The following is a 14,677-nucleotide window of genomic DNA, read 5'->3' as shown; positions in this document are numbered from 1 at the left end:
ATTTTTAATTTATTTATTAGATATTATAGCTTCTGATGTATGAGATTATGGATAGTCACGTATCAGAAATTGTTTAATGTAGAGTTTTTCATAAGTAACGATTCTATCGAAAAATGAACTATTTTGGACAATTTTTTAAAATTATATTCATTTTCGCGAGAAAGAACCCTTCCCGGTGCCGTACAGTCGATTTGGAAACAAACGGCCTCTACCCCCGCTGCCAAAGGAAGCTACTTATCCATGTGTAATGTGCATTTGACGCCAACTTAAAATGTCCTGGAGCATAGCCTTCTATACGCCAAGGATAATGACACACGGCCATGCCTATACACATTGTTGTGATAGACTGGAATGATAAAATGACACGCAAACGCTTAACGTTATTGCAGAAGAGAAAAATTCCTGCATGGTTTGAACTTGGACACAATGTCGCTGAAATTAAGTGTTTATTCCGTAAACGAAGTGTTTCCAGGCAGGTGGATCGGTAGCACAGGCCCAATTCGTTGGCCTCCGCGATCACCTTATTTGACTTCCCTGGACTATTTTTTCTGGGGTTTCATCAAGGATCATGTTTATGCGACTAAGCCACGCACCATTCCTGAATTAGTGGAACGAATTGAACACATGATGCAAATGGTTACGCCTAACATGCTCACCAGAGTCCATGAAGAGTTGATACGTCGCTTACATTTGTGCATTCAGCAGAACGGAAGACATTTTGAAAATTGTAAAGCATAATTTGTCAACAATTGAAACTTTTTCTACATTTATGTGTTTTAATAAAGGTTTAAAACACTAACCATTCTTTCGTTTAATAACTCTAGCGGCGAGGGAAAGGGTTGTTTGTTTCCAAATCGACTATGCGCACCGGGAAGGATTCTTTCTCGTGAGGATGAACATCCTTTAAAAAAATTATCCAAAACAGTTTATTTTTCGATAGACTCGTTACTTATGAAAGACTCTGCAGACTACATTTATAATTGAAATGGAATGCAACTGTTTTAATAAAAATGAAAGACTTCTTGAATAGTAATCATCTAGAGAGTTCAATGAAGATAGTATAGTTGGTACAACTGGTAACAACAGAACAGCTCATCATAACACACTAGGCCTACTCCCATCTAGTGGAATATTTGTAATAATGAGATGGTACAATAATACATTTGAAGACAGTTTAGTATTTTCGTAAGTCAATTAATATTTTATTATATTAATCGTGTAATATAATCAATGAAATCCCACTCGAGTTTTGATTTTCTCTAGATAACTCAAAGCCTCTAGTGAGATTACTGTTGATAAATAAATAATATCTACTACAGTTCGACTATTAATGAGTCATTTACGTAAGAGAATACTGCTCTCTTTGTCAATTGTAAAACTTATAATTATATAATTTACACAACAATTACACGTCTACTAATAATTAAATGTGTTTATGCATGCTACATGTATTTTTGGTTTAAATATGAACATCTGTTACATTTATCAGCCCATATCCTGTCTATAACACATGTCATATTCATTGTCAGTGCACATCAACCTCAGCTTATCGAACGATATCATGGTTTATTCTATTAGAACGCCACCGGCACTTCGAAAATTAACCAGCAATAGACGCTGAAATAGAAGCGAGTAATTTCGTAATGAAATATAAAACGCATACTACACAAGTCTGCATCACAACAATGAATAAATAAATTATTAGTAAATAAATATACGTCAATATAATTCATCATTGCATTTGAGGCTCTGGACAGGAAGAAATTTAATAAGTTCTACAATTGTAAGGATGATTATTAAATAAATCGTTAGAAAATAAGTCATGCTAGGTGACCATTTTGTATGTGGAACGTAAATAGCGGCGCTGCGAACTTATGTTGTTATTTTATGCGAGAGAGAAAGAATAGTCTATGACTAGAATGAGAGAGCGATCCTACTGCACAAGTGACGTAACAGCGGCGCGCTGTGTTAGTACAAAGAGAATGATGAGGTAGTAAGGACACAGACAAATTCAAATGTCAATAAACAAAGAACATAATATAAAATAACCCTATATATACTCCAACGAAAGAATCGTGAAATGAACTACTACACCATGGGTGCCCAAACTCCTATAGAAGCAGGAGATATTGCACATCAAGCATGTTCTGCTAAGGTCAATAACTTTCCATATAGAATAGGAAAAACGACCTTAAAGAATATGCTCTGCGGATTGCTTACGCCAGGGGTTACCTCGTACGAGTTACAATTGGACATCTATGTACCTACTATACAAATATACCTACTAACAAATAAGTTAAATAAAAAAAATGAAATGAAAAGGTATTTAATTTACAATAAAATTCATTTTTAAGTATAGCAATGTAATAAAAATGCATTGCTAAAATTGAGTACATTAATGCGTAGGCTATATACGTAGGGGTGTGAATAAATAGGCCTAAATAGACATGACATGAGGCATTATTTATTAAGCTCTATGGAAAATATTTAAACAGTATTCAAATAATCAAGTACAGAAGTTGATATGGCCTTAAATGATTTAATTTAAATGATAGATAAATTTATAATCAAAATATTAACTTTTAAAATAAAGACTTTTAACATGTCGAGTCCTAATATTGTGAAGAAATATTGTTCTCAACGACGTAATTCTAAGCTTCTTTTTGGGGCTAAATACACAGGGTGTTAAAAAAAAGTATCCAATATTTTAGGAGTGCTAGTATGCATCAAAACAAGAAAATAATGTCTAATAAACATGGGTCCTACAACACATACTTTCTGAGATCTGAACACTTGTTAATAGGAGGTGCTCAACGTGACGTCCATTCATGGCAATGCATTTTTTTGTCCTTTGGCGTAAGGAATCACGGAATCACGCACTCTTTGAAATTGACCTGGTTCCTTCATGTGTCCCCATAACCAAAAGTCAAGGGGATTTAGGTTTGGGGAACGAGCAGGCCAAGGTGTGGGGCTTCTCCGACCAATCCAGCGGTCATGAAATATTAGCGGCAGGTGTTCACGCACATTGCGGAGAAAAAGTGCTGATGTGCCATCGTGCATGAACCACATCTGTAGTCTCTGCTGACATGGCACATTCTCCAACAAGGCAGGCAATACGTTAATAAGAAACTCTCTGCAGTAGTACGTATGGCTTTATTAATCTACAACCAAGAACGCCTGCTCATATGTTGATTTAGAAATGGTGCTGTTGTCTTGTTTTTTCAACTGCATGGGAATTTTCATCAGCCCACTTATGCTGATTACGAAAATTCACAACATCATCTCTGCTGAACCTCACTCAAATCCGCAACCAGACTTCCGTTTTCAGTATTCCTTACGACATATCATTATTCCGTGCCAAGGGTGTCAACTACGGTATGATTATCTGGTAGTCTGCTGTATTTTAGGGTAGAAAAATGCATTGCCATAAATGGACGTCACATTGAGCACCTCCTATGAACAAGTATGAAAGTATGTGTTGTAGGACCCATGTTTATTAGACATTATTTTCTTGTTTTGATACATGCTATCACCTCCTAAAATATTGGATACTTTTTTAACACTCTGTATATTCTAAAGAAAGAAGAAAATATTAATTTTACATTTAATTATAACTGATGCATGTATATTAAGCTTGTCCAAAAATTGTAAGGGTTCTTCTTCGTGTTGTGTTCCGGAATAATTTTTCATATAACTGATATGTCTCTATGTATATGTCTTTTAACCTGACAGATGAAAAAAGTGTAATTCCCCTGACGTGGGGTCAGCACGACGCCCTCCATATTCCATCAGACAACACGGGATATCATATTGACAGTTAATAAACATTCGTGCTGTAAGCGAGATTCGAAAGCATGACCATGGTTTCCACGGAACGTTAAAACTACTCATTTTAGTCATTAGATCTAGATGTAGGACAACTGATAACTGACAACCTCCTCTTCTGTCATGGATGTCAATGTGTGCTAAGAGTCTGGGCTGCAATCCTGTATTGTATCTGTATTAATTCTGACAAAGGAAGAATTTTTTCGCTCGTAAATGTGGGTTATGTACGGTGGTCGATGCTCATCGACCTATTGTCAAGGGAACTCATTATCGTGGTTCAGGCACGGAGAAGGTTGGTAAAATGAGATCTCTGCTACCTCCGCACAAAACTGACTGCTTTCCGTGCCGTTACACAGGCGCCGATACTTCCATTATTAAACGGAATGAAGCACTCGGAACGCCGCGTTATTAGAAAGAACTTCTTCCTGCATTTGGTGGTATTAACGTACCAAGTTCTCTGACGTTTACTCGGATAGTCAAATTAAAATATTGTTAGAAACGAGACAACCATAAAAGTTAACTTGAATGAATATCACTTTTTAATATTAAACAATTCTCGAAATCTCTTCTAAATATAGGCCTAATTAATATTATGCCATTAACGGGAAGTAGTAAAAGAAATAGTGAGAGTGTGTAAATCATGTTAGGAGTGCAAGACGAGGGGGCAGTAGGAAGAAAAAACGGTCTACAATCTGAGGAAATGATGTATCGTGGGCTGAAATAATAGGTTTATACAGAGAGTAAAGGGTATAAGTGCCGTCCTTTTCACAGTCGTCGGGGACGGTCTACAGGATCAAAAAATGTTCAAACAACCTAGGGTCAAAACTTGATAGTTTTCCCAGGAAAAATATTTCTTCTCTTATTTTATTCGCGTTATACTGCTTACATCGTTAGTAAAATTACGAAAACAATTAACTTACATCAGCAGGTATATCTAGCAAAGAGTTAATATTAGTTTAAATACATATTTGTGTGTTCTATTACGTTTCCGTGAAATTAAATAAAAATGCATGCTTAAATTTGTTAATATTCTAGCGTGAGAGACGTGGCAACATGTTCAGCAGGCAGTACTCTGCACAGACATAAGTACGAGTCAGCTGAGTCTACTGCCGAGCGGATGACAGTTCGGTACCAGGTATTCGATAAACAACTTACAATGTCATTCACAGTTTAGGAATATCATATGTTATTAATTTATGGAGAAAGTCGTCGTAATTCAAGTGAGGCAAGAAGATGTACCATCAATGTTTTCCGCAATGAAGGGTACCTATCGACGAACTTTTGTAGCGGTTTCTCAACGATTATTAGAAACTAGGAGTCTCTTACCTAGTTTCGAAAATCACACAAACAGAAATTTATTTAAAAATGGTACTGTTTTATGGAAGCGGGTCCACACCTGTGGAGTAACGGTCAGCGCGTCTGGCCGCGAAACCAGGTGGCCCGGGTTCGAATCCCGATCGGGGCAAGTTAATTACCTGGTTGAGGTTTTTTCTGGGGTTTTCCCTCAACCCAATACGAGCAAATGCTGGGTAACTTTCGGTGCTGGACCCCGGACTCATTTCACCGGCATTATCACCTTCATATCATTCAGACGCTAAATAACCTAGATGTTGATACAGCGTCGTAAAATAACCTAATAAAAAAATATGGAAGCGGGAGAGATTAAAATGTTGCATTTAAAGAAAACTCTGTGTGATTTTGTGCAGTAAACCATTACTGTTTATTTTTTAGACGTACAATAAAAAATAGAGCAATATTCCCAATACTGTTAAATAAAATGGAAATTTAGCATAACGTTCTATTAATGAGATTGAAAATTTGTATTTGCTGTTCGTTTTATGTAAACAACGGACTGCCCCTGGATTAGAACAGAGCATCTGTTTCGTATCGGTATGTCTGTATTAACTTGAGCTGTACCGTGTACCTACTTCTAAACTCCCTCCTCCTCATCCAGCAACATTGCTAAACGCCTAATATTGTAAACTTTAATAATTAGTTAAATACTGTAATTAGAAAAAAATTATGAGGACTTTTTTCTTCCTTATGATATGAATAGTCGTCAGTTAAAATAATGTCACTTATACCTCTTACAACTTGTACAATGGAAAAATGGAATTGAATTCATGCAATTTTTCAATGTTATAGAATTTTTTTTTTTGATTAAACAATGGTTTCTAAGATCATGTTATTAATAACGTCATATGTCTAAGCTCCTTTGTGCATCAACCTATTGCCGCCGCAAAGGTATCCCAAGCCCGCCGTCTACTTTTTTACAAATATCTTTCAGAGAATCCAGAGGTTTACTGCCGCCCTCACATAGGCCTAAACCCGCCATCATATCCCACCTCCCTCAAATCCATTTTTATGTTATACTCCCATCTACGTCTCGGCCTTCCCAAAGGTCTTTTCACTTCAGATCTTCCAACTAACAATCTATATGCATTTCTGGCTTCACCCACGCATGCTATATGTCCTGTCCATCTCAAAAGTCTGGATTTAATGTTCCTAATTATGTCAGGTAAAGAATACAATGCGTGCAGTTCTGCGTTGTGTAACTTTTTCCATTCTTCTGTAACTTTATCCCTCTTAGCCCAATATTTTCCTTAGCATCTTATTCTGAAACACCTTTGACCTCTGTTGCTCTATCAAAGTAACAGTCCAAGTTTCACAACCATATAGAACAACCGGTGATATAACTGTTTTATAAATTCTAACTTTCAGTTCTTTTGAAAGAAACTGGATGACAAAAGCTTCTCAACCGAATAATAATAATAGACATTTCACGTATTTATTCTGCGTTTAATTTCCTGACGAGTGTCATTTGTATGCCTATTTGTTACTGTTGCTCCAAGATATTTGAATTTTTCCACCTTTTCAAAGGATACTGTACATTTCCAGTCTTTATATTTCCATTTTTCGTAACATGCTCTTTTTTACTGTGATGAGTTGTTAGCCCTTCGCCCAAGCCTCAAGCTGAAGGACCACTCCTTATCGGTTGTCGGCGACTGGACAACAAATACATTAACAACATTAAAATCCACATATTCATTCACCATTTATAACTTCTTCACAAACAACACATTATAAAGTAAATATCTAAAATTTATAATTGAATTTAGAGACCAGTATTGGATAAATATTGTCCCGCGCCGTGGCGTCGCAGTCTAAGCCATCCCGCCTAGGACTCGCGTTACGGGATGCGCGCTGGTTCGAATCCTCATGGGGGAAAAACTTTCCCATGAATTTTCGGTCAGTGTATGGGACCGGTGCCCACCCAGCATCGTGATGCACTTGGAGAGCTACGATAGGTTTCGCAAACCAGTTATAACGTCTGGGGAGATCATCGTGCTAACCACACGATACCTCGATTCTGGTTGGATGATCTTCCACCTCTGTTTCGGCATGTGGACGTGAGGCCAGCAGCCGGCTGGTCGGTCTTGGGGCCTGCAAAGGGCTGTAGGGCCATGGGATTGGATAAATATTGTAAAGCACACGACAGTAAACAGATTTTATGCACTCATAGAATTGTCATCCTAGACTTCGTCTCCGGCGCTAAACTTTCTACTCCAGGATAAAATCTAATTTTACTCCCTCATAGGTCTAATATAAATTACAATTAGCCTAAATTATGTATATATATATATTGCATTTTAAAGAATACTTCCAAATGCAAGTTTTGGATTTTTCATTAGCGGGCTAATTAATGGAAACTATATGATTTTAAAGCAGAAAAGCAAGTGGACAGCTTCAAATACGTGGGGTGTACTGTAAGCAGTAACATGAGCTACTGCCAGAAAGTCAAAAAGAGGATAGCAATGGCAAAGCAAGCTTTTAATTGAAAAAGGAGCATCTTCTGCGGATCTCTGGAAAAATAAGTAAGGGACATAATAGAAGTGCTTCGTGTGGAGTGTGGCATTGTATGAGACAGAAACATGGACATTACGACGAAGTGAAGAGAAGCGAATAGAAGGATTTGAAATGTGGATATGGATAAGAATGAAGCGCATGAAGTGGACAGACAGAATAAGAAATGTAGTTGTGTTGGAAAGAGTGGGTGAAGAAAGAATGATGTTGAAACTGATCAGGAAGAGGAAAAGGAATTGGTTATGTCACTGGCTGAGAAGAAACTGCCTATTGAAGGATGCACTGCAAGGAATGGTGAACGGGAGAAGAGTTTGGGCAGAAGAAGATATCAGATGATAGAGGATATTATGATATATGGATCATATGCGGAGACTAAGAGGAAGGCAGAAAATAGGAAAGATTGGAGAAAGCTGGGTTTGCAGTGAAAGACTCGCCCTTGGACGGAACACTATGATTGAATGATTTTAAAGTTTATAAAACAACGCAATATTAGTTGCCTCATAAGTGAGGCCTTCTTGGTATCACTTGTGAGGTTCAGACCTGTCTTCGGACAGCTGACTAAACAACAAGTTTTATTATTATTATTATTATTATTATTATTATTATTATTATTACTATCAACAACAAAGATACATAAAACATTACTGTCAATCATCGGGGTAATGATCATCCCATATTCCTGGAGCCTCAAAATGTGTTCTTCGAAAATGAGATAGAACAGTGTAAATATCGTCTTACATACAAAGGGTGTAAAGTTCCACTATAGATAGTCCTAATTATATACTTATCCATAATGACTGTGTCCTTGACTTCTATGAAGGACGACGCGATTCGACAGTCGACCGGATTCAATTTAGTGAATACACTGTTGGAGACATCTAAAAAACAACCAATTGAACTATTAATAATATCAGTGGTAAAGGAATAAAATATTCGACTATAGTGATGTATTTGTTTGAGGCGTATCTGCAGCTAAAATGCGGTTTCCTCCAATTTTATGTAAATCCAATCTTGTTTGTGTGTATTTCACCTCTATTGAAAAGCACAGCGTGTCACAGCCGTGACTGACAGGCGGACAAAGGCGGTCCGCAACAAACGATCCCTTCTGCAATGCACTTGAGCTTCATTTTTTGCAACTTCATCATTCATAAACACTACAAAAGCCCGCCTGGCTTATGAAGTTCTGTCCATTATGCGCGTGCAGCCAGCTATGTGCACGAGCGTACCGGCACTGTTCTTGCAGGCATTGTGTTACAGAACGGACATGAACGCTATCTTATCAGCGGCTCAGGCATGGGTGGGGGGGGGGGGATTTTCAAACTCTGCAGGGGGTATTATGGACAAGCCGGTTACCCCGGACAGAAATACCCAGGGTGGGTTTTATAGGGTGTTTGCAAGTTAAGACCTAATATTATATATTTCACTATATATTGATTTTCCCTCTACGAGCATACCGGTTAAAATTGCAATGTCAAACGTATATGACTGTTCATCCAATGCCAAAGTGAAGTTTTATGTTGTGTCAGGCAAGGACATGACATATTATTATTATTATTATTATTATTATTATTATTATTATATATTCTTTTCTGTATTGATGTAATTTATATTTGATATATATATATATATATATATATATATATATATATATATATATGTACAATGGCGCGATATCAAAAGTCAGAATAGGAAGAAAGCTTTCAGACGATACTATGGTCACAAAAGATCTGCGGCAAGGATGTAGTGTGTCTCCTATGTTATTCAAAATATATTTGTAAAGGTCTCTGGAAATCTGGAAGAGAAAATGTTCCGGAATGGGTCTCCCTATCGGTGAAGAAAAAATATACAAATTGCTGTTTGCAGATGATCAAGTAATAATAACACAAGAATATGATGATGCAGAATATATGTTTAGAAAATTGATTGAAGAGTATGGCAAATGGGAATTGAAAATAAAATTTGAAAAAATATTTTGTATGGGATGCGGTGAAAATACAAGAGATTTGGTTTTGCAAAATGGAATAGGCATCATCAAAGGGTGCAATGAATTAGAATATTTAAGAGTCAAAATTAATAAAACATACTACATAGGATGATGATATTAAACATAGGTTAATAAAGGAAAATCAGAAACAGCAATGTTAAATGGAATATTATGGAACAAGACTCTTTTTAAGGAAACAAAACTAAATTTGTATCTGTCTACAACTGCACACATTGTATTCTTCATCTGACATAATTAGGAACATTAAATCCAGACGTTTGAGATGGACAGGGCATGTAGTACGTATGGGCGAATCCAGAAATGCATATAGAGTGTTAGTTGGAGAGCCAGAGGGAAAAAAAAACCTTTGGCGATGCCGAGATGTAGAGGATAATATTAGAATGGATTTGAGTGAAGTGGAATATTATGATAGAGAATGGATTAATCTTGCACAGGATAGGTACCGATGACGGGCTTATGTGAGGGCGGCAATGAACCTGCGGGTTCCTTAAAAGCCATAACTAAGTGACAGTCCAAAGTGTGACAACATATGGAGCGGAAATATGGAAGCTAAATAAAAATTTGTAGTCAAAATTATTAGAATTAGAAATGGATTTTTACGATGTTCGGCCAGCCATTCTAAACTTGAAAAAATAAGAAATGAAGTGATTAGACAACAGATTAACTAAGAAAATTCAATTTTAGATTTCATAAAATACAGACAGAATGGTATGGACATGTAAAGCGAATGGATGATGGAAGGCTACCAAGAAGAGTTTTAGACTGGATTCCAGAGGGAAGGAGAGGCAGAGGTAGACCGCAAAACACCTGGTTGCAAGACATAAATAAGGCGTTGGCAGAGAAAGGACTGCAAGAACGGGATTGGGAAGATAGAGAGAATTGTGACATCGGTCACAAGCAGATGTGATATTACATTGCAAACCTGTTTGTAATAATAATAATTTTTATACTGGTTAAGTGGAAGAGACGGCCTTATGGCCTTAACACTGCCGGTACAAGTAAAAATAAATCAAATAAATAAATAAATGAACAAAAAATTTAAATTGTAGGAAAGGTCATCACAGTATCAATATTTATGACTAGAATGCATTTTCAAGGTGAAGTTTTGAATCATTAACAGGAAGTCAACTGCAGCGCAAATAATATGCAGGTGTTTCCTCATAGTATCTGTGCCACGTGTCAACATGTCACGCCAATTTAGTCTATGAACAACTAACGTTATCTCCGTACGCCCTGGTACGGAATACGGTCCCTAACGATTACTGATGAAAGTAAATATGTCTCCATTAACGTTGCAATTACCCCTTTGAACAAGCTTCGTTCCAACCGACATGCTAGTGTCACTTCATTTCTCCTGCACACTCGGATCGCATCTACAAACCATAGTCAACATTCTGGTACCTTGATCAACTACAAATTATAGTCAAAAATTGATCACGATGTAGGTGAAAGGGCCAAGAGGAAATGTGTTTCAAACTACAATTCTCTGATAAAAAATTTAGGCTCCCAGAAATGTTATTCTACAAAATTAATTTACACAAAATTAGTGTAAAGAGAATAAGTTACAACGTAAGAGAATAGAGCTACGGTGGAATGAATACTGTTGTAGTGCCCGAGATTAATCTCTACTATACCAGATCTGGTCACCCGGCCGGCTAAGGTATTTCATGAAAACACATGAGCCTCGAACTTCGTCATTTTGATAATAATCTACCGGCTGATTAAGCTTCAATGGTTATAATAATGTGTTTAAATCCAAATTATGTTCACCATGCATTTAGGCTTACCATAATTTTGAAGTGTAAAGTGCTTCCCCCAAATAGAAAGCAATTCAATAAAATAAAGCTCTAAAGTATTAAAAATATTAGATGAAACGTTACTGTAAATGACAATAAAGGAATAAATTACTGCAATTTATATACATAACTTTCTAAACAATTTCCAGAAATATTGATTCTTGGAGATTATTTTTATATGTTACGTTATGAAAGATATAATTAAGGTTATTTTTTTCCTAACTACTTGTTTTTTTCTTACTTTTACAGAAATTGGCAAGCTGAACTTTGACTCATTCTGTCGCGTAGCAATGCATTTCTTGGAAGACGACAACGAAGTCATGCAAAAGGAACTGAAAGAAGCTTTCCGACTCTACGACAAGGATGGTATGAACTTGCATATCTATTAATTTCAATAAGCATATTTTATTTATAAATTATCTGAGTTCTTATATTAACTTTTCAAATAATTATGTTAACGAATAAATGTGTAATATTTTGCACTATGAATTACGTAAGTAAATGTTCGAACTAGGCTTGCGATTAGAACTGAAGAATCTGGGTTTTTCACACTGGCAGAGAAGAATGCAAATTTATATTAGCAGCTAGGATAGAGAATTCCTTACAAATGTTTAACGAAATCATAACACAAAATTCACAGCGTAAATTAATTTTCTTGACTTGTAACTAACAAGTTAGCTTATATTGATATGTCTATAAAGCGTGACTTATTTAGCCACAAAACATAGTGTGTCCGCAGAAACATCCCGGGGGATATAAACTGCTGTAATTCTGTCACTATGTGCTTTACGAAATTCATACCGGTGTCATCAAATACCTTACTATAATAATACCGGACAGCTGTATACTAGCAGCATTGACGTAAGTGCGAAATATCTCTGACTTGACATCTAGCGGAGCGGCGTGGAATTACGTCCACAAATACAAATTTTAACATAGCGGGATTCGGACTATTATTTAAAACGTGAGTTACTAATGTGGAATAATATATGAAACACTTAAGAAATGTTGATTAGTATTTAATGTAAAATTATTATCTTATATCAAAGCTGCATATTATGAGAAATATTGCATACTTCCTATTACTTTTCCTAATTAATTGTTACATATTTTTTCTTTGGTTTAGTGAGACAAAATCAATTCTGATATTAGGAATGAATTTACAATAATGCTTTATATATGCATTGCTGACAACTGCAAAGATAAAATTGGTAGTAATCTGATGCTTGTAATAATTAGTAAAGATATGTGGACAACAATAAAAGGTAATTTGATAAAACCTTAAAATTTCCAATACATTTTAACTTCTATTCATTTATTAGGTCTAGATAAAAAAGCTAATTTGTATTTTTCTATCAACACAAAGACGAAGGAATTAGGCCTACTAAAGAATGTTGTTGACTCACATTTTATGATCCCTCGGAAATCGAAAGTACGATTTGGAGCAATTTGTAATGCTGTAATTTTGTAGCAATTATAAACAGCACATATACACCGTGACATTTTAACACAACACTAATTAATACAACTATTAACTAACCCAGCAACAATATACATTGCAGTTGATTACAACTTGTTTCGCGAGTATCTCCGCACCGGCCGCTTGGTAGCAGCACCAGCGTCGTTCGCAAGCAGAACTGCTAGCTGTCCGGTATTACTCGTATTATAGTAAGGTATTTGGTGTCATTACAAAGAACAGCTCAAACAATTTCAGGAAATGCGTAATTGATAATTACTGAGCCGAAACAATAGATGGCAGTACAAGAAGCTTGTCCTCAGAGCCATTCTATGCACCATACTTGTGGTGTTTCAACTTAAAAGATGCGTATTTTTTCACATAGGTAAAACGAAATTTATAAAATGAGTGAATTTCGGGGTATAAAACATAGCCGATTCAATTATTCTATTGCATGGAAATTATATCGTCATCTTCATAGCAGGGATTAGGCAACAGTGCTTGGTCCGTCATTACAATGTTCAACTCCATTTCTCCTTGGATGCCCGACATCCCTTCTAGCTATAAGTTGATACATAGCTACCAGGGCTGGAATTATTTCATCGTTCATTCGATTTAAATATATACTTCAGTTTTCTTTATATTCTTGTTTTTTTTTTAAACTGTATACGTTAAATTCTTCTCGTATATTTTCATTCTTTATCTGGTCGTTTCTTGTACAACCCTTCACTCTACAGAGGAATCTTATTTCTGCCGATTGTATTTTGCTTTTCTCTCTTTCTTTCATTATTATCCAAGACTCACTTCCAAACATAATAATTGGATCAGCCATTATATTGTAAAACTTTATTTTTTTCTATCCTTTTCTTATTTTGAAGTGTTCTATTGATGTTCCACATATTGATTGAAATTTACTTTTTTTAGTTTCAATGTAAACTTACATTACTTCCTATATAGGCTAATTGGCATGAGAGACTTCTTCTAGAGATTTAGTTTCTATTATAATTTTCGAGCGTACAGGATATTCTCCGTAGTGAGCCATTACCTTAGTTTTCCTTTTAGATTATAATGTTTCCTGAGTTGTTGTAACTTATGAACCGATCATTGTAAATCAACCTCAATAGCTATTTTGTATTATTCCTACATCGTCAGCATACAGTAGTATATTGAGATAGCCTATTTTTTTCAGTTTTATACCATAATTTACCTCTCATTTCCATTTCTTTATAAAGTCATCTACATAAATGCTGAAAAGCGTAAGAGACAAATTACAGCCTTGCTTAACTCCCTGATTTGTTATTATTTCCCCTCATTTTACTGAACCTGTATTTATTATTATTTTTGTATTTTTACAAACGCATTTAACAGTTTGTACAAGATGTGAAGAATACACACTTTTGTACATTATTTCCCATAGTTTATTTCTGTCGACACAATCAAAAGATTTTTCAAAGTCAATGAACGGCCCACCTCTATAGTTTCCACAGTTATTTCATACACGTTTTTTTAAATAATGAGATTATCTTTGATGTTCCCCAAGAATTAGGTATTCTGCAATTTCGCCAGCATTCATTATATAAATATAACAATCTACGTTGTAACAATAAACACCCATATTAAAAAAAATCTGCATTAATATCATCTGGTCCGCAGTTGAAATTATATTGTAAGTTAATAAATGAGTGTAAATAAATAAAGAAACATTAGTATTATTCAACATCTTCCTCTTTA

General features: G+C 35.6%; 2 protein-coding genes across 2 annotated transcripts in view; one reads left to right on the top strand and one right to left on the bottom strand.

The window, feature by feature from the left end:
- The window catches only part of LOC138698393 (calmodulin-like), an 891,422-nt gene that overhangs the window by 361,656 nt on the left and 515,089 nt on the right, over positions 1-14,677 (bottom strand). The window lies entirely within an intron of this gene.
- The window catches only part of LOC138698384 (troponin C-like), a 98,073-nt gene that overhangs the window by 81,472 nt on the left and 1,924 nt on the right, over positions 1-14,677 (top strand). The window contains exon 4 of the mRNA XM_069824258.1: positions 11,740-11,856. Within this exon, the coding sequence (XP_069680359.1) occupies positions 11,740-11,856 (117 nt within the window). The remainder of the gene's footprint in view (positions 1-11,739; positions 11,857-14,677) is intronic.

This window comes from Periplaneta americana, chromosome 1, assembly GCF_040183065.1.
Source record: "Periplaneta americana isolate PAMFEO1 chromosome 1, P.americana_PAMFEO1_priV1, whole genome shotgun sequence".
NCBI lineage: Eukaryota > Metazoa > Arthropoda > Insecta > Blattodea > Blattidae > Periplaneta > Periplaneta americana.
Note: the sequence above shows the minus strand (reverse complement) of the source record. Positions and strands in the feature narration are given on the sequence as shown.